This window comes from Mustela erminea, chromosome 9 (assembly GCF_009829155.1).
Source record: "Mustela erminea isolate mMusErm1 chromosome 9, mMusErm1.Pri, whole genome shotgun sequence".
In the NCBI taxonomy this organism is placed as follows: domain Eukaryota; kingdom Metazoa; phylum Chordata; class Mammalia; order Carnivora; family Mustelidae; genus Mustela; species Mustela erminea.
Genome location: NC_045622.1, coordinates 54,196,347 through 54,217,437, shown reverse-complemented (window position 1 = coordinate 54,217,437; position 21,091 = coordinate 54,196,347). Strand labels below are relative to the sequence as shown.

The 21,091-nt window shown below is 37.5% G+C and overlaps 1 protein-coding gene across 4 annotated transcripts in view; it reads left to right on the top strand.

Moving 5' to 3' along the window:
• The window catches only part of UVRAG (UV radiation resistance associated), a 298,599-nt gene that overhangs the window by 57,375 nt on the left and 220,133 nt on the right, over positions 1-21,091 (top strand). For all 4 annotated transcript variants that reach the window (XM_032359467.1, XM_032359470.1, XM_032359468.1 and 1 more), the window contains one exon: positions 8,161-8,235. In XM_032359467.1, the coding sequence (XP_032215358.1) occupies positions 8,161-8,235 (75 nt within the window). The remainder of the gene's footprint in view (positions 1-8,160; positions 8,236-21,091) is intronic.

The following is a 21,091-nucleotide window of genomic DNA, read 5'->3' as shown; positions in this document are numbered from 1 at the left end:
CACACTGCTAGGTGGAGGAAGATTGAAATCTAGGCCTGGCCGACTTACAGATGCATGATTTGTGCTGTACCACACTGATCTATACATGTGGTCCTTGGTAACTTACCTTGGAATAAATGCTGTGTGTATTTGTGATACCTATTGGATACTGCTAAAGGTAACTCCAAAATGTTAGTCGTATCTGTGAATATCCTTGACGTTTCTTAATATTTATTCAATATAGACTTTCTGATTTCTTTTTTCTTTTATTTATTTATTTATTTATTTATTTATTTTATTGTTTTGAGAGAGAGAAAAAGCATGCACATGACTGGGGGTGGTGGAGAGAGAGAAAGAGAGAATCTTTTTTTTTAAGATTTTATTTATTTATTTGACAGAGAGAGATCACAAGTAGGCAGAGAGGCAGGCAGAGAGAGAGAGAAGCAGGCTCCCTGCTGAGCAGAGAGCCCCATGTGGGGCTTGATCCCAGGACCCTGGGATCATGACCTGAGCTGAAGGCAGAGGCTTTAACCCACTGAGCCACCCAGGTGCCCCGAGAAAGAGAGAATCTTAAGCAGGCTCCATACCCAGTGCAGAGACTGACACAGGGCTCAATCTCATGACTCTGAGAAAATGACCTGAGCTGAAATCAGAGTCAGATGCTTAACCAGCTGAGTCACCCAGGCGCCCCTGCTTTATTTCTTTTAAAGAAACAGTTTAATTCCACATATTTTTTTTCAGATTAAAAAAAAAACTCCTCTGCCCTCATTTTGCTTACCATATACTTTATTTTGTGTCTTCCTATAGTGATCAGAATAATGCATGTAATAGATATTTTACTCCTCTGCCCTCATTTTGCTTATCATAGACTTTATTTTGTGTCTTCCTATAGTGATCAGAATAATGCATGTAATAGATATTTTACATAACTAAATTCTAACTGCTATGGATTCTTACTCTGTTTTTCTGTTTTTTCCTTTTATTTTAGGACTGGTCTCAATGAAAATTTATAAAATCATGACTTTTGGCTTAGAGCCTCTCTCTTCTCTTTCAGCATGAGACATTTATTGCCTTTAGGCTGGCCAGCCAGACCCCTGCACTAAGATGTATACTTTTTCTGTCTTCCCACATAGCGTAGTTGGCTCTCTGTGGATAGACAATGGTATTGAGCTCTTCTCTTTTTTCTGAAAGTACTTACATTTCATGGGGGATGGTGCTTCTTAACATTAGAGTTGTATGGCTGTAGTCTGGCAGGGGGTTTTTGGCCAAAGAAGATGGACTTCATGCTTTTCAACTCACATATTCCTTGGGTAGTGATCTTCTTGAAGTACCCAACTGTGTTTATGTCGAACCTGCTCTAATTTCAGAGAGTCCGTTTTTGGGTGTCTTCTTAAAAAGCTGGTTAGTGGGTATAATGGAGAACAGAGAATGAGAAAACATGTTTTTTATGCCAGTTAGAAACTTATTGCAGAAAGGCAAAACTCACCTACAAAATAGATACAATAAGTAACATACTACTAAGAAATCAGATAAAATAAAATTATATATTTTCAGAGGTAAACAAGACTAAGATGTATCAGGAGAACAGCCAGTTCATTGATCGATCTTCTGCTTTCTACCAGGCATTATTCTTACTGTTAAGGTTCCAGAGACCGATAAGACAAGATCCTTAGACTTGGTGAGCTCATGATTGGTGAATACCTGCATGGACCTGCAGAGCACCTTACTGTTTTGATTGCTGTAGCTTTGTGATATAATTTGGGGGAGTATATGAAAGAGGTATTTAGACAAGTCGGGATGGAGTCAGGGAGGGCCAACTTTTGAATGAAACTTTGTTTACAGGTCAGGTTTGTTGAGGTATGATGTATATACAATGAAATTACCCTTTTAAGGTATACAGTTCAGTTTAGATTTGACAAATGTATAAATTCTATTAACCACCACAATGAATAATGCTGCTGTGAATATTTAAATATACACCTTTATGTTGACATATGTCGTCATTTCTATTGAGTAAATACATAGGAATGGAATTTCTGGGTCTAGTGGCAAGTGTTGAAATTTATAAGAAGCTGCCAAGTTGTTTTCCATTCTGTTGGGTTTTAACCATTCTGATGGATTCAAAGTGGTATTTTGTTGTGACATTTTTTGGTAAAGTTTTAATTGTAATTACCCAGTGTTCTTAATCCCCATCACCTTTTTCACCCATCCCCCACTTACCTCCCCTTTGGTAACCACTGATTTTTGCTCTGTAGTTATAAGTCTGTTTCTTGGTTTGTCTCTGTCTCTTCCCCCCTTTTGCTCATTTGTTTCATTTCTTAAATTATACATAAGAGTGAAATCATATGGAACTTATCTTTTTCTGATTGATTTATTTCACTCAGCATTATCCTGTTGAGTTCCATCCATATCATTGCAGGTGACAAGATTTCATTCTCTTTTATGGTCGAGTAATATTCACCCACACACACATCTTTATCCATTTGTCAATCGGTGGACATTTGGGGTGCTTCCATATCTTGGCTATTGTAAATAAAACTGCTCTAAACATAGGGGTGCATATATCCCTTTGAATTAGTGTTTTTGTATTATTTGGGTAAATACTTAATAGTGCAATTGCTGGATCACAGGGTATTTCTCTTTTTAAATTTTTGAGGAAACTCCATACTGTTTTCCTCAGTGGCTGCACCAGTTTGCATTCCACCAAAAATGCACAAGTATTCCTTTCTCTCCACATCTTCGCCAACACCTATTGTTTCTTGTGTTCTTGATTTTAGCCATTCTGACAGTTGTGATATCTCATTGTAGTTTTGATTTGCATTTCCCTGGTGTTAAGTGATGATGAGCATCTTTTCAGAGCATCTTTTCACGTGTCTGTTGGCCATCTGGATGTCTACTTTGGAGAAAAGTCTGTTCATGTCTTCTGCCCACTTTAAAAATTGGATTATTTGCTTTTTTGGGTATTGACTTTTATAAATTCTTTATATATTTTGGATACAAACCCTTTATTTGATGTCATTTGTAAATACCGTGTCCTATTCAGTAGGTTGCCTTTTAGGTTTGTTGATTATTTCTTTGGCTATGCAGAAGTTTTTTATTTTGATATAGTCCCAATAGTTTATTTTTGCTTTTGTTTCCCTTGTGTTAGGGGACCAATCTAAAAATCAGTTGGTGTCAGAGAAATTACTGCCTGTGCTCTTTTCTAAGATTTTTATGGTTTCAGGCCTCACATTTAGATCTTTAGTCCATTTAGAAAAAAATTTATTTATTTGACAGGCAGAGATCACAAACAGGCAGAGAGGTAGGCAGAGACAGAGAGAGGAGGAAGCAGGCTCTCTGCTGAGTAGAGATCCCACTGTGGGGCTCGATCCCAGGACCCTGAGATCATGACCTGAGCTGAAGGCAGAGGCTTAATCCACTGAGCCACCCAGGCGCCCCTCTTTAGTCCATTTTTAATTTATTTTTGTGTATGGTGTAAGAAAGTGATCCAGTTTCATTCTTTTTCATGTGGCTGTCCAGTTTTCCCAACACCATTTGTTGAAGAGACTATCATTTTCTCATTGGATATTCTTTCTTGCTTTGCTGAAGATTAATCGACCAGATGATTATGGGTTTATTTCTAGATATTCTGTTCTGTTCCATTGATCTCTGTGTCTGTTTTTGTGTCAGTACTATACTGTTTTGATTACTGCAGCTTTGTAGTATAACTTGAGGTCCAGGATTGTGATGCCTCCAGATTTGCTTGTGATTCAGGTTCTTTTGTGGTTCCATATAAATTTTAGGATTGTTTGTTCTGTTTCTATGGAAAATGCTATTGGTATTTTGACAGGGGTTGCTTTAAATATGTAGATTGCTTTGAGTAGTATAGACATTTTAACGATATGTGTTCTTCCAATCCATGGGCATGGAATTTGAAATGTCTTTCCATTTCTTTGTGTCATTTTCAATTTCTTTCATCAGTGTTTTATAGTTTTCAGAGTACAGGTCTTTTACCTCTTTGGTTAGATTTATTCCTAGGTGTCTTACTATTTTGGGAGTAATTGTAAATGGGATTGTTTTCTTTCCTTTTTTTTAAAAAAGATTTTATTTATTTCATAGGGAGAGAGGGAGAGAACAAGTCGGGTCAGGCGGGGGGCAGGTAGCGGCAGAGGAAGAGGGAGAAGCAGACTGCTGATGCGGGGCTGGATCCCAGGACTCCTGGATCATGACTAATTTCTTCTGCTGCTGCTTAACTATGGGTATATAGAATCTTCTGATTTTAATTTTATCTAGTGATGAAGTCATGTTGAGCAATAAAAAAATGTTTATTTGTCATCATTCTCTCTCTTGCCCCTTTTTTAGTGAAATAATTTATTCAGGTCGTTTGCCCAGTTTTTATTTGGCTGTTTGAATTATCATTATTGAGTTGTAAAACTTCTATATGTATTGTGGATATGAGTTAGTTCTTTATGAGATCGTATTTTCTGAATATTTTCTGCTAGTCTGTGGCTTATCCTTTTTTTAAAAAGAAATTTTTTTTTTAATTTGACATGCAGAGCACAAATAGGAAGAGTGGCAGGCCGAGGGAGAGGGAGAAGCAGGCTCCCCACTGAGCAGGGAGCCTGAGGTGGGACTCAGTCCCAGGACTCTATGATCATGACCTGAGCTAAAGGCAGACACTTGAGCAAGGGAGCCACCAAGGCACCCTTTGTCCTTTCATTTCTTTAAGTGTCATTTAAATAGCAAGTTTATAAGTGTTAAAGTCCACTATATCGGTCTTTGCTTTTATGTTTCATACTTTTCGTGTCTTATCTAAGACATATTTGCCTAATCCAGGGTCACAGAGATTTTCTCCTATGGGGTTTTCCCTCTAGAAGTTTTATACTATTAGGTTTTACGTTTATGTCTATGATCATTTTGGATTAACTTTTATTTAAAGTATGAGGTTCTTTTTTTTTTTTTTTTGCAGATGGAGGAACTTTTTTTTCTGTACTCTGTTATAAGAGCTATATTTCTGGGGCACCTGGGTGGCTCAGTGGGTTAAGGCCTCTGCCTTCGGCTCAGGTCGTGATCCCAGGGTCCTGGGATCGAGCCCCACATCGGGCCCTCTGCTCGGTGGGGAGCCTGCTTCCCTTCCTCTCTCTCTCTGCCTGCCTCTCTACCTACTTGTGATCTCTCTCTGTCAAATAAATAAATAAAATCTTTTAAGAGCTATATTTCTCCATTGAATTACCTTGCTATCTTTGTTGAAAATAGATAATTTAAAATAATTTTGTGTGGGTCTGCTTCTGGATTCTCTTCTGTTTCAGTGTTCTATATGTCTGTCTTTATGTCAATACCACATTCTCTTGAATTCCGAAGTTTTATACATCATGAATTCAGGTAATAAGAATCCTCCAACTTTGATCTTTTTTCAAATTGTTCTGGCTGTTTTAAAGATTTTATTTATTTATTTGACAGAGAGAAATCACAAGTAGACGGAGAGGTAGGCAGAGAAAGAGAGAGGGAAGCAGGCTCCCTGCTGAGCAGAGAGCCCGATGCGGGACTTGATCCCAGGACCCTGATATCATGACCTGAGCCGAAGGCAGCAGCTTAATCCACTGAGCCACCCAGGCACCCCTTCTGGCAGTTTTAGATCTTTTGCCTTTACCTATACACTTTAGAATTAATTTCTCAATTCTATAAAAATCTGAGAAAATTTGGGGAGAATTGACATCTTGCTAGTATTGGATGTTTCAGTCTGTGGACATCTCTCCATTTGGGAAAATCTTTGATTTCATTCATCAGCATTTTGTAGTTTTAAGTATATAGGTCTTGCACATATTTTGTTAGATTTGTACCTGTGATTCCATGTTTTTTTATGCTAGTTTAAATTGCTATTCATTTAAAGAATATGCCTATTTCCAGTTGTTGTTGCTAGTATATAGAAACATTTCTTTATTAAGCATGTATTTTGTGACCTTGCTAAACTCATTTATTAGATCTAGTAGTTGTTTTTTTTTGTAGATTCTTTTTGTAGATTGCTGTGTAGGCAGTCATGTCTGTGAACACATGGTCTAATTTCTTCCTTTCTAATGAATACGTGTTTTTTCTCTTCTTATCATTTCATTGATAAGACCTCAGTACAGTGTTGACTAGAAGTGAATAAAGTGGACATCTTTGTTTTGTTACTGATGTTGTGTAAAAGTATTAAGTCTTTCATTATTAAGTGTAATATTAGCTGTAAATTTTGTAGCACGTTGTCAGGGTGAGGAAATTTCCTTTCATAATGGATTACATTTGCCAATATTTTATTTTATTTTATTTTATTTTATTTATTTATTTTTTTAAAGATTTTATTTATTTATTTGACAGAGAGAAATCACAAGTAGATGGAGAGGCAGGCAGAGAGAGAGAGAGGGAAGCAGGCTCTCTGCTGAGCAGGGAGCCCGATGTGGGACTCGATCCCAGGACTCTGAGATCATGACCTGAGCCGAAGGCAGCGGCTTAACCCACTGAGCCACCCAGGCGCCCTGCCAATATTTTATTAAGGCTTCTTTCATCTATGTCCTCGGGGGATATTGGTCTGTACTTTTCTTGCCTTGTTCTTGTCCACTTTAGTATGAGAGTGATGCTGGTTTTGTAAAATGGATTGGGAAACCTAAACTCTTCTATTTTCTGGAGGAATTTGTGTAAAGTTGGTATTACTTATTCTGCATATATTTGGCAGAATTCTTCAGTGAACCCATCTGGGTGTTAAGATTTCCCTGTGGGGAAATTTAAAAATATGACTTCTGTTACTTTATTAGATGTAGGGCTAGTTAGCCTCTCTGTGACTTCTTATGTGAGCTTTGATAGTTGGTCTTCCAAAGAATTTATCGGTTTCACCTAAGATTTCAAGTTTATTAGTATAAAGATTTCCACAATATTACTATATTTTTGTAATGTATATATACTCTATACTTGTAATGTATATATACGATATAAGGCTATATAATGATCCTTTCCTCTTTCATTCTTGGTATATATAATTTCTGTCTCTTCTCTTGATCATTGCTTAGAGATTTATCTGTTTTCTTAGGTTTTCAGATAACTAGTGTTTGGTTTCTTTGATTATTGTTATTGTTTTCAGTTTCATTGATTTCTGATTTTATCCTTTAATTTTCTTCCTTTTGCTTGCTTTGGGTTTACTTTGTTCTTCTTTACTAGTTTCTTAAGGTAGGATTTTTGTTTTACCGTTTTGAGACTTTATTTTCTAGATTAAGCATCTACTAAATTTTTCTCTAAGTCTTACTTTAACTGTGACTCACAAACTTTGATGTTGTATTTTCATTTTCATTCAATTCAGAATATTTCCCATTTATTTCTCCTTGATCCATAGGTTATTTAGAGGTATGATGTTTAATTTTCAAACATTTGTGGATTTTCCAGGTATCTTTCTTTTGTGGATTTCTACTTGAATTCTGTTGAGTTTAGAGAAAATAGTTTGTATGATTTCAATCTTTTCAGCTTTTCTGAGGTTTTTATTTTATGGCCTTAGAATATAAAGTTCTTTTTTGGTAAATGTTTCTTATACATGTCATGTGTATTCTGTTGTTGAATCCAGATGTCATTTAGGTTAAATTGATTGATAGTCTTGAGTGAAATTTGGATGATATCTTGGATTTAGCCATAGGAGATGGGGGTAGGCACAGAAGTATGATATAACAGACATAATCTGATTCACTCATTAGGAAACTGGAGTCCAGAGTGATTGTAACTTACATATTATTACCTAAATTTAAACTGTCTTCTTGAAAATAGAAAATAATATTCATCTTTTTTTTCAAGGACTTTATAATTTTTAAAGCACTCTTATACACTAATTGGATTGTGTTTCCTTTGAGATCTGAGAATGTATAATACGTCTCTGGATCCCTTATATTTCAGAAATAACCTTTCCATAGCAATCTCAAGAAGTGTTTGTAGATAACATATGTGAATGATCATGCCTGTTATCTCGGTATAATGATTTTGTGAGCCCTTTGACTAAAGCACTAAAGCAGGAAGCACTCAATTGATCACCTGGTCTTAGGATAAATGATGTATTTTCTGCTGGCTTGTTAGGTTAGTCATCCTGTTTCTCAGCATTGAAGTAGGTCTTGCTGTAACTGTCACGCCTTAATCATAATAAAACTTAATTGGAATGAGAAAAACTGATAGCATGTTTTTCTTCTCTCTTAGATTCATGCCCGCAACCAAAATGAAATAATTTTTGGGCTGAATGATGGCTACTATGGTGCTCCATTTGAACATAAGGTAAGAGGATTTTCCTAATGCTGTGAGTTTTGTTTAGTGTACCTGTGCCTTGACATACAGTGTAAAAAGCTCTGTGTAAACAGAATCTTGTTTTAAGTATCATTGTACATTTATTTAGTGTGGCTTAAGGTGATGCTTTTTAAAGGGAAAACTTGTTTTGTAACCCCAATTCATCTTTTCTAAATCCATATTATTAATTTTCTTAACAGAAAATCTGGGCTTTTTGTTCTTATTCTGTGTAATTCTTTGGAGAGTGAAAACAGAATGGTGAATTTTGATTAAGTGCAATACAGTTTTATTAAATGTTTCGGATACCTTTTACACTTTGAGTAAATTTAAGAAACTGTGAGTCAAGTGGTGTTATAGTCAGTGCTATCTCTATATCTACAGGCAATTAGAGAAAGGAAAGGGAAGAGAATTCCTATTTACCAAATACCTACTATCTGTGTTACTATGCCAGGTGGTTCATGTTCTTTATCCCACTTAATACTGGCCACAAAACAATACGGTGAGTTTTCTCACCTCATTAGCAAGAGCAAGAGTTACTTGCTCTTAGTGATCACATTGGTTCATAATTCTTTGTTGTGTGAAATGCTATTTCTGGAAAGCTCCATTCATTTAGCAGCTAATTATTCAGTACCTGCCATTTGTCAGCCATTGTGCCCTGTCCGTAAGTGTTAAAGGCATATTGGTGAGCAGATGGATGTTTCCCAGCAGGAGTGTGTGGAGGAGACAAGTGCTGGTGAGGTGACCTAACAGGTGAATACGTATAAACACAAATGGTGGTAATGCTATAAGCGTGTAGGGAGATCTTCCGTATGCTCTAGGGACTGTCTTTTTGAGAACTAGACTTTTAAGGCTATAATCCAGAGGATGAGTGGAAATGACCCAAGTGCAGGGAGTGGGGGCTGAACGGTGACAGCGTTCTAGCAGAGGAGGTTGGCAAGTTGCAAGGCCATGAAGTGGAAAGACACATGGTGGGTTTTAGGGACTAAAGGAAGGTCAGAGTGATGAGGAAGAGTGATACCAGATGAGGGTGGACAGGAAGGCAGGGACCATAGCATATAGAACTTTTTAAAGGATTTTGTCCTAAGAGCAGTGGATTTTTAGTCTTGAAGGATTTTTAGCATGACAGTGATATAATTTGATTTGTATTTTAACAATTTCACTCTGTCTGTAGTAAAGAATAATTGTAGAAGAGGTAAGAATATATGTGGAAAGACAGAAAGGAGGATCATGTAGTATATTAGGTAAGAGATGCTGATACTTTGAAACAGGGTTATGGCCCAAAAGAGAGAAAGTGGATTTAGGAAAGTTTTAGGAGGTAAAAATCGTTGGGACCCAGTATCCTTCAAATTTAGAGTATAAGGAAAAAGACGGTATTAAGGATGACTTTTGGGTTTCTGGCTTGGGTAGTGTAATGGGATAAATAAATGTTCCAGACACTAGGAGAACTGAGGGATGCTAAAAGAAGACCAGGTTTCATGGAGGCAGATTGAGAACTGATATTTGATCATATGGACTTTGAGATGCCTTTAAGATACCCATGTACAGATGGAGTTCAGAGGGGAGAAGTGGATTAGAGATAGGAATGTGGGGTCAATGGCAAACAGTCACTGAAATGATGAGTTCAGGCTAGGGACAGGGTGTACAGTGAGGAAAAAAGGGGGCTTACTAACCAAGGCTTGAGGCCTCCAACTTTTAAGGGCCAAGTAGAGGTGGAGGCATTGGAAAAGTTGACTGAGAACGAGTGATGAGGGATGTATAGGGAAAAGAGGGTGGAGTCTCACAGGCTCCCAGAAGCCAAAGAAAGAGATTTTTGTTTTGGTTTAGTATTTGGCATATAAGGGGAGGGAGTGGGCAAATTAGATGAGGACTGAAAATTGCTCCTTGGATTTGGCAAAATGCAAGGTATTCTAGGTGACTTCACCAAATTCAGTTTAAGCTCTGATAAGCTTTTTAAAAAAAATTTGTTTAAAGCCCTTATATTCTGGGTTCCTAAAGTTTATCAACACTGTGTATACCTTTGACTTAAGAGATACCACTTTATAATTCTTTCTTCCTTTGTTGTATAGGTCTTGTAATCTGTAAGCTTCTTAAGGACGGATTTGTATATATAATTTTGAATTCCCGGTGCCTATCACAGTTCTTGAGACGTGGTATTTGCTTAGTAAAAATGTTTGATTTACTGAGAGAATTATGAGATGGCTACTGTTCTTGTTTGCAGTATCCCATGTATAGGGTTATCCATTCCAACCCTGTTGAGGGATTACGTTCCTCTTGCAACTGGTAACTAGTACACTGTCTAGCACAATATCTGGTACATAGTAATAATATTAAAGTGAATATTTATTGAGCATGACTGTGTATCAGACACTTTTAAGAGCTTTATATCTGTTATTCTATTTAATCTCCATAAGAACTGTGTAGTCAGATACTATTAGTAATTGAGGTTTTGGATAGCCGGTAACTAATACCCCTTTCTTCTTCCTCTGAGTTTGGAACAAGTTTAGAAATAAGATAGGTAATAGATAAATGGAGATCAGAACGTTGGCTTTATTTCTAATAAAATTAATTGGAAAATATGTTTTAAATTCTACAACTAAAAGAGCTGGTATATACTTTCTCCCAAATCGAATCTTCCCCAAAAAACAACAAAACAAGCAAAACCAAGATATTGCCCTTACAGGGACAAAGCCTAATCCTCCAAGCCAAAAGCAGAATTTATGTGTGGTGTAGGTAGGCTGTTCTGACTTGGAGGGAACCTGAAAAGACAGAGGCTGTCATGCTTTGTTTTGTCTCCCAAGCTCAGCTGTCAGGTATGTCCTCTGTCTGTCCTGGAGAGGAACGAGAGCAGGACTCAGAGAAACTGAAATTGTTCTTTTTAGGACCTGGGATATGGAGTGGGACATCTTTTTCTTTTCTTTTCTTTCTTTCTTCCTTTTTTTTTTTTTTTTTTTTTTAAAGATTTTATTTATTTACTTGGCAGAGAAAGAGAGTGTAAGCAGGGGGAGCAGCAGGTACAGGGAGGCGGAGAAGGAGGCTCCCTGCTGAGCAGGGAGGTGGGCTCTGAGGAGTAGGATATCTTTTGCCTGTGTGGAAACATGAGTGCAGAGTGTTCCTAGTAATAATAATAATAATAATAATAATAGCAGCTAATGTTCAGTGAGCTGATAATAATGCTAGGTGCTGTTCTAAGTGCTTTACATAATTTACCTCATTTAAACCTCACAATTGTCTTTTTACAGAAGAGGAAGCCTGCACATAGAAGTTAAGTGACTTTCTCGAGATTATAGAGCTACTAAGTAGCAGAGCTGGGATTCAAGACCAAATGGTCAATAAAAGTTTATTGAATATATATTATTGTAATAAGTGGTGTATATTATTCCATAGTCCTTCAGTTAGTGAATTTTACAAATTTAGATGCCAGCCTTATCTTGCCCCTGTACCAACTTTCAGGTGAACATCTGATAAATAGCTTGAACCTTAAAAAGCATTAGCTTTCCTTTTTAAAGAAAGCCATAAACAGTTTTTCCAGTAAAGATGTCCTTGTAAGTGCATACTTTGAGACCCTCCACTGCACCAAACAAAAGGCAGTGATAGGTTTAAAAACAAACAAACAAACAAACAAACCCCAAAGCCCAAAGAACAAAAACAAAACAAAACAAAAAAACCCTAGTGATTGGTGAGATCAGAGAAGTTTCAAGAGACATACTTGCTAAAACAAACTAAAAGCAAGCAAATAAACCCATCTGGAACAGAAGTAGTAGGCAGAAGCCTCGTCCTTGAAAGATGCGCTCCTCTGGGCAAAATGAACAGAAAATGAGCACAAAGCTGAGGTCAGTAGGACTCTCCCAATTATAGAAGGAGGCTGAAAAAAAGACATAGAAACTGCAGATCTTTAATGTTAATTTTAAAAGGAGAAATCTTAAAAAAAAAAAAAAAAGGAGAAATCTTAAAAGTGAGCAGAGAGAAAGGAAGTATTACCTACAAATTAGACTGACAGCGGACTTTGCAACAGTAGCAGTTGATGCCAGGAGAAATAATCCTCTGAGTGCTATTTACTATTAAATGTATGACTGTATTTCTAGTCAACCTTCAGTCAAGAGCATGGGTGAAAGAGGAACAACTTCAAAGACACACAGATTGAGAATTTAATTCCCACAGACCCTTTATCTATACTGAATATTGGAGGTGGAGAAGTGATCCCAAAGGGAAGATGTAGGAAGTAACAGCAAGTTACAGCAAGACACATGAAAATGGTTACAACGTTAGTGAATGCAATTAACTACTGACAGCAAACTAACACACAAACAAAAACTTAATATGTAACAAGTTATATGTTTTTATGTAAAGACAAACCAGACTATCTTTATTCAAACTATAGTTTGTAGAACAGAGCTAGTCTAAGAACTGTCTGTCACTAGGGACGCCTGGGTGGCTCTGTCGGTTAAGCCTCTGCCTTTGGCTCAGGTCCTGATCCCAGGGTCCTGGGATCAAGTCCCGCATCAGGCTCCTTATCCAGCAGGGAGCCTACTTCTCGCTCTTTTTCTGCCTGCCACTCTGCCTGCTTGTGCTCTCTGTCTGACAAATAAATAAAAATCTTAAAAAAAAAAAAAAAGATAAAAAAGGGGGGGGGGGAAGAACTGTCACTAGTCTGTGGTGAGCCAAGTATAAAAAGTGAGAGTAAATGTTTCAAAACTTTTATAGCAATTTGACATTATTTTGCCTTTTTATTGTATTTTACAAAATTATCAGTTCACAATGGATTGAAGGAAAAGCACCTTGTCATTGGCTGCAGAGCTTTTTAGAAGCACTGCTCTAGACAGCAGTAATGAGGGGAGGGAGGGTGTGTAAAGAGTTAAAACTCAGTGAGGTTACTGATCTGTCTGGGAGGAAGATAGTAAACAACTACAGAATTTGTTAGAAAAATTTGTGGTCAGGGGTGCATGTTAAAAATGTGGAAGTATCTAGAGTGGGTTAGAAACCAGAGAATATATATTTTTAAGTAGCAGAGGGAAAAAGGGACTATAAAGAGTAGAAAACTTTGTTGACTAGTAGGACGGAGGAAAGGAAACAAATGGTAAACCAAAACATGTAGTTGAGTTGGTAGAAATAAGTCCAAATATATTTGTAATGACAGTAATTGCAAATATATCTGTGTTGGACATATTTCATAAAGGATTTTAAAAATGCTTAACTAACAAGTCTTTGAGAACAGGAATGTATTTTAAGAATGTATGTACACTAAGAAGACTTAAACTTGTGGGGTAAAATGGAAGTACATTTTAAAGCAACTTTATAAAGAGTGACTAGAAAAAAAAATAGTGACTAGAATTTTTGTTGACCAGTTCTCAAGCATTCTTGTTGTTTTATATTAATCATGACTTGAAACACTGTTACTATTACTTCTGATGGTTATGTTGCTGTCAATCCTCCCTCTGTCCATATTACTTAAAGTGCATTCAGCCTTTTTGGGTCTAAAAGCTGAAATTACTTATTTGCTCAGAACTCTTGCTTCTTTGTTTGTTCTTCTGCTTCTTGAAAAGGCTTTACTCATTTCTGTTGAGTTTTTAGGAGCCTGGTCACTCTCTCAACTACATAGGACAATGGACAAGTAGTTCAGTCTCACTCCTAAGAGTGTGTTTGGAAACTACTTAACGCATTAGGAAATCTTTGACTAAAATATGCTGTGTGTTTGAATCCGTTGTTCAGTAACCTCTGCTGACATTATTAGGGAGTGATATTTTCTCATTAATTTTATGTAGTAAGATTGCATTTCTTTGGCATATGAAACATGAAACTCCTTAGCTATTCAACAGCAATGCAGATGAAGAGATGATTGAGTAAATGATGAAAATCTTCTGTCTGTATTTGCAAAAGTCATTTTTGCCATCAATAATTATCAAATAGCCTGTGCCCATTATTAAACTAAGTATTTTGGGGTACAAAAGTATTAGATGCAGAGTCACAAATATTTATTTCCTTTAGGTTAGATAAAACACCGTATGTTCCAGAAGAGCTCTGGTTTAGAAATGGATTTAGTTTGAAAAATTGTTTCTGAAAATGTCAGTTATTTGGGTCTTGCAGATAACACAGGTGAATTATATGAATTATAGCGGAACTTTAAATAATCTGAAGAGGAAGGGATGCTCTTTTTAACATTTGGAGATGGTGGAGAACCAGAGAGGAACTCTGTTGTGGCTTGAAGTTGGAGGGGATGGAGGTTGATGAATAAAGCTAGGTGGCTGGGAGGGATGTTTTCTGGGTGGATTGAACTTCTAGAATGGCATTTGGGGAGCATGAGAAGTAAGAGGCTACTGGGCCAGCTCCTTATCCAGTAAGCTGGAAACCTTTCAGATCTCAGTTTAGGAAATTTGCCTTTTATATAGATATGCAAGGCTATCTTTGCTTAAATTGCCTTTTGTCAGCTACTTTTTTTTTTTTTTTTTTGGCTACTCTTGTTTTTGGGAGGATGCTGACAGCTTACCTGGGTGAGTGTATACTCCTAGTAGATAGAAATACAGATTTTGGAGGCAGATTTATGTGAGTTTAATTCCAGGCACTTCTGCAACTTACCTCTGAGAGAGATGTTGGACAAATTAAGTCATCTCTGAGTTTTTCTCTTATAGTTTCTACCTCATCCTTGGAGGATGAAAAGTGATAATGTACAGTATAAGCCTGGCACATGAATAGAGTTCAATATAAATGGAAACTACTCACTGGGATCTAAACCCTATGATAAAAGAGACTACCTCCCTGATTCTATTGCATTGGCATTGTGTCGCTTGCTGCAGTACCTGGCATATAGTATAGCAGGTGCTCAAAAGAAGCTTGTTAATGAACGTAGGTGAATGCATGCTGTATTTGGGACTATCATAGCAATAATTGAGAATAAAAATCTTGAGGGGTTGGTATTATCTCTCTCTTCTACCCCACTTTAACCCTATTATTTTTAAAGATTTTACTTATTTATATGGGTGGGATGGGGAGGAGCAGAGGAAGAGGGAGAAGCAGACTCCCCACTGAGCAGGGAGCCTGACCTGGGCGCTCCATCTAGCACCCTGGATAATGGCTTGAGCTGAAGGCAGACCCTTATCAATTGAGTTACCCAGGTACCCCTCTGGAGTTTTATTTTTATGTAACTCATACTGCCATAATAACTACTGTGTTTTTGAGAAAGTACAAAAAGCATCAGCTTGGTAAGAATTCTTTTCTCAGACTAAAAGTTATAGCAGCAGTATCTTCAGAATCCAGTAGATGGCAGTGCATTCTCGCTCTATTGAAAAAAAAAGAGCAGGAGTAGAATCTAGTAAAAAGGATCAAATCTTTTTGGAATGAAATTCTCAGGAGATTGAAACAGCAATTTAGCGATTAATTTCACAAACACAGTCACACAACTTGACCATCTCAAGTGCATAGTTGGGCCTAGATTAAAGATTTAGGGACAATAGCAAGTTTCAGTGTCTGTTTTGAGAACTTGTACAAATGAAAATTCCTTATTTTCTATTTTTCAAGGCATGATACTTTTGAAAAGTAGAAAGTGTGATTTCTAATCCCAGTCAAGATATTTCCATTTAGTTAACTTTATAGAACTGAGAAATTAAAAAGATGGCTATTTCCTCTTACTAGTCAAATTAATGGACATAAAACTTGTTTCCAAAGCACGTCCTACACAGTACTCAAAGCTGGATGTTCAGTGGTGGGGATTAAATGTCCCAAGTAGCCTATGTTTTAACAGTAGGGAAAGGGATATGGTAAATGTGCAGGTCTTTCTGTACATCATTAAGCAAAAGTTGGAAAATCATAAAAATAGACCATTCCTCTACATACTCTATTCAGCTTTCCTTATGCCTCTTCCCACTCCATTATAAAATATAAAGACAATAAATCTTCAGGGGCTGTTTCTAATAGCTGCCTGCTTTGTCATAAAACATTTAGGTATCTGAGCTCTGTCTAAATCCAGGGCAAAACTTTGTTTCTGAATGATTTGAGCTGGTACAATAGTCTAGTAACTATTACTTATACCAGGTAGGGACCAAGCATTTGAAAGCTACCCTTGCCAGTTTTCACTTACTGAGTACCTACTCTTTGTTAGACACTATACTAGCTGTTCTACGTGGCTTTATTTAATCTCGTGTAACAACTCCACGAGGTGGTTATTATCCTCATTTTATAGGTAAAGTACCCTAGAGAAAACCTGCAACTCCTAACCCAAGATTATTTAGCTGGGGAGTAGCAGAACCATGACTTAAAAGCAGGTCTCCTTTATTCAAAGGTGTTTTCTTTTAAACACTATGCTACATGCCATCTCTACATTTCTTCCCACTTCATATATCCTGTTCAAAGTACCAGGTCTCTGTGTTTACATTTAACCAGAGATCTCCACTGTGTGCATTGTGAGAATCCAGTGAGAAGGTACGTGGGAAAGGGCTTTGAATGGTATGAAGTGCGTTATTGTACAGATTGTGTGTATTTATTATTGTAGAGTGGGCATGCAATGCCCGTGAGGCCATCAACCCACTGAAGTCTACAAAAGTTCCATGTATTAGTCACTGTATTTGGCTTCTCTTGAGTCTTTTTTTCTCTTTTCCCTCCTTTTCTCTTGGATCAAATTAACTTCTGACAGATGTTTGGAAAATCATCTTATCCTGTAATTCATATTTATAAATCCTGCTGCTGCAGTGTGGTCCCCATTCTCCCTCTTCGTTGCAGCCAGAAAATAATCTGGGAAAATGCCACGTTTCCTGTTAGGAATTTGGAGGATCTTGTCTTCTTAGCACAGTTTTTTGAGCTTTTCTATATCTTAATACTGGAAAATTCAAAGCCAGGCAGGGTTCTTTGTATAGATGTTTTAGATTCTTGAAAAGTAAACAGAAACAGAGCTCCAGACTTACCCTCTCTAGAGGATTCAGAGTTTAACATTTTGAAAACTTGTTTTTACTCTTCTTTCTTGGATCTGTAGTGAGGGCATGCTTGGCCTTTGTGTCCCCCCACCCCACCCCATAGTTGGTTTTGGTTTAAATTGTTCTTCCAAGCTGGGAGTCCTTTCTTCTCTCTCTCTCTCTCTCCCCGCCGCGTTCACTAATGCTAGTTAGCGTGATGCCAGTCTTGCCTTCTCTTTGCCTCTCACATGTATAGGAATTTGTGTGCATGTGCATGCCCTCTCTCCTCTTGGGTATAAGCTCCTTTCCACTGAAGTTGTGTCTTACTTTTGTGAGTGTCAAGATTTAGCATAGACTTTGCTTAGTTCATATTTTTCCATGAGTGAACTCAGTCTGTTAGGATCACACGGTTCCTGCCTCTACTCTGAAAGATACTTTCAGGTTACGTGACAGATGCAGCTTCAGTCCTCTTGTCATGGAGTAGTGCTGATGGCATTTAAGTCCACTTCATACTGGCACTGTGCGACTCTGATTGTAATGCTTTCTTGAGGGTTGTTTAAAATACTAAAATATGAACAAGGATTTTTTTACTCTATTGAATTTAAAAGAAGGAGTTGATTTTGGTTTCAGCATCTGTATACTTTTGCTTAACAGTACTATTCTTATTTCTCAATGCTTCTCACTATTTTGAGGGAGAAGAGAACTTCCTCTGTGGTCTCAAACCTTACACTAAATCTGGGGGAATACATATATTCAGTTCTGCTTCAGTGTCTCAGAAGAGGTCTTGCCTTTCCTCCTGAAAAGCCTAGCTTCTGGGCTTCCTCAGAGGCAGAAGGTACCCGAGATTTGAAGATACTTGTCAGAAATTCTTGACTTTTTTTTTTCAGCTTAAACTTGGCTGGCAACTAAAAGTATGTTAAGGTCCAGATGAACATATACACATAGGAACACAGGCTGTCTGTTGATTCATCAGGTAGCTATTTTAAGAGACGTTGTACAAATAAATACTATATTTAAAAATGGGTACTGATTGCATCTGAAAATACGCTCAAGTAGTAGAGAGCCATTGTTTTTTCCCTTGCCAATCATAATTTCTTATTCTAGCTAAGTAAGTAGAAAAAAGACTACATGCAAAGCTCATTTAATAGTTTTATGAATAACATCTAGAATATATCAGTTCTGCTGAGGAAAGCTTTTGATGGAGCCTTTAAGCTGTTGTCATCAGGTTTCCACCTGGGCCTTTTGTCTTCTCATGAACGTGTTATATTTGCATTCAGATCCCTCCCAAGTCTACATCTCTGGTCTCTATTTCCATATATCCATACTGCATTAAACTGCTTGGATGTTTCAAAGACACACACACTTTACATGACCCAAACTGAGCTCAGGTCCCCTCTCCATCTTGAAAAACTTCTTCCTGTTGTATTCCTTAGTTTAGTGAATGGTACTACTGTCCATGTATTGTCTCAAGTCAGAAAGTCAGAACAGGGGAGTCAGCTTGGACCCCTCCCTATTGTTTGAATGACTACTTGATGGTGTCTGCTAATTATCTATTTCTTTCCTGCTTTTTGGAGTATATAGCCAGATTTATCTTTCCAAATGCTGGTCATCTCCCTCTTTTATTTGAATCATTTCAGAGTAATTACTGGCTTATAAGGTCTTACTGTGTGATCTGGTTCCTGATTTCTAAGCACCCCACCCATAGCTTAGATCTCCTTTCTGTAGAAAGGCTTTCTGTGATATACCCCAAACTCTGGTTTGGATACCCCTCTTACGTGCTCCATGGCACCTTCATTTTCCTCATCACTGACACTTACCTGATTGTATTCTGATTGTCCATTTGCTCATCTCTCTACAGACTGTAAGCTACATAAGGGCAGGGACAGGGTCTATCTGCCTTCATTACTAATTTATTCCCAGTGCTTAACACTGTGCCTGGCATATCGTAGTAATACAATAAATACTTGTTGAATGAATGAGTAAAGCTTCTATAGCAGCAGATCATTAAGCATTCTAATGGGATACATAATGGGATAGCTGGTTATCAATTGGATGGCTTGTTACTCAAAATTCTAGTTCTCTAGGATTAAATAGTTTCTGGCCATTTCTGCATCGAAACCTGTCATTTGCAGATTATTATACTTTAAATGGAACTCTTCGTTTTTCTCTCCAGGCTTTATTTCCTTTCCATTTTCCCACATCTTTAACTATTTTCCCATTTATTTGGGCCCCAAGTATTGCAGTTAGATTTGATTGAGTTCTTTCTTTTATCTACTCTATATAGTTGGCCACTAGCCTCATTTGAGGCCTTTGAAATAATTCCTATCCGTGGCAACTTTTCCATCTCCATTGCCATGCATGATCCAAGCTCAGACCGGCACCCCAGTAAGGATAGATTACTGTTGTAGTTTTCTGGTGGGCTTATGGACTCTAGTCTCTTTGTATCCACTCTGTCTTATTCACTACTGCCTGATTCATCTTCCTAAGACAGACGTTCATTTTTTATTCCTTTGCTTAAAAGCTTTATTGAGTGACTTCTTGTTTTCTGCTAGTTGTGTCTGAATCTCTGATGTGCTTTCCTTCTCTCCATCAGCCTAAATTCAGTCAGTGATATGTACAGTAAGTACTTATAGTTCTAGATGTGCTTTTATCTTTTCTCTTTTAGTGTTTGATGATGATGATGATGATGATGATGATGATGATTATTATTATCTCTAGTACCTGTGGATTTTTAGCATAGCCTGCTAACTGGTGTTGGGACATTCTGCCTTCTCTAATGCTTCATATTTGTCATTAGTGGGGTAACTTTCCTTAAACGCACCTCTGATCATTATGCTATATTGTCAGAAACCTTTCATGACTCCTCATTGCCTAGAGAGCTAAAAAGATCCACTTTTTAGCATGCCATTCAAGGCTTTCTCTACTCTGGCCCTCCCAGCTGACTTACTCAACCCTGTTTCCCACTGTTTTCCTCTCCAGGGTTCCAAGTAATTTCCATGTCATTGAAGCTGAACAAATTGGACCACGACTTAATTTTCTCGGAATGCAACTTGTGTTTTCCCACTGTCATGCTTTGGCTTAAAGGTGTTCAGACTGTGTGGGACTTTCCTTCACTGCCATTCAGCATTTTAATACTTCTTAATCTGTTTCAATTACTGCCACCCCTGCAGTCTTTGATGTTCCTGCTCCTACTAGATGGAATCCTTACTGCATCAGAACTCCTGTAGCTATTTCCTTTTTAACCTATCGTATGGCACCTTTACAGGTTTTACTTCACTTGGAAACGTAACTGGGTTATATACATCATAGTGTCCTGGGTTGTATACTTTCATAAGGATGGTAGCATGTGCTTGACACCCTGTATTAGGCATTCAATAAACACTGAAATAAATAAGTATGTGTATTATACTCTTTGCTTCATCATCATTTATCCTGTCAGCTGGATTATTTTAGTGTAACTGAGAATTCTAGTGAACTTAAGGATGGTCTTGTGACTGTTGTAGCAGCCAAAAACTCTCAAAAATGTACCGTAATATAGTTTAAAAGGTGACTTTATCCAATGGTCTACTACAGGGGTAAGCAGACTATAGTCTAGCACATGGTTTTGTATGGCCCAACAGCTATGAATTGTTTTTACATTTGTGAAGAATTTGAAGGAGAAAACAAAGAATATGCCACAGAGATGACATGCATCTTATGAAGCCTGGAACATTTACTATCTGGCCATTGACAAAGTTTGTTGACCACTGATCTAGAAACACACCTGGTCATCTGCCTGGAATTACGCCTGCTCACTGGGTATGTGACATTAATCATCTGTTTTCTTGAACAATGTAGTAGGCACTCAGGCAGACTGGTGCCTGTCCCTTCCTTGAAAAAGCATTGTTAGGCCTGGCTTCAGAAGAATTTTGAGTGACATGTAAATCTCCTCTGGGCTCTTTGGCACTTGGCAGTATCTCACACAGATAACC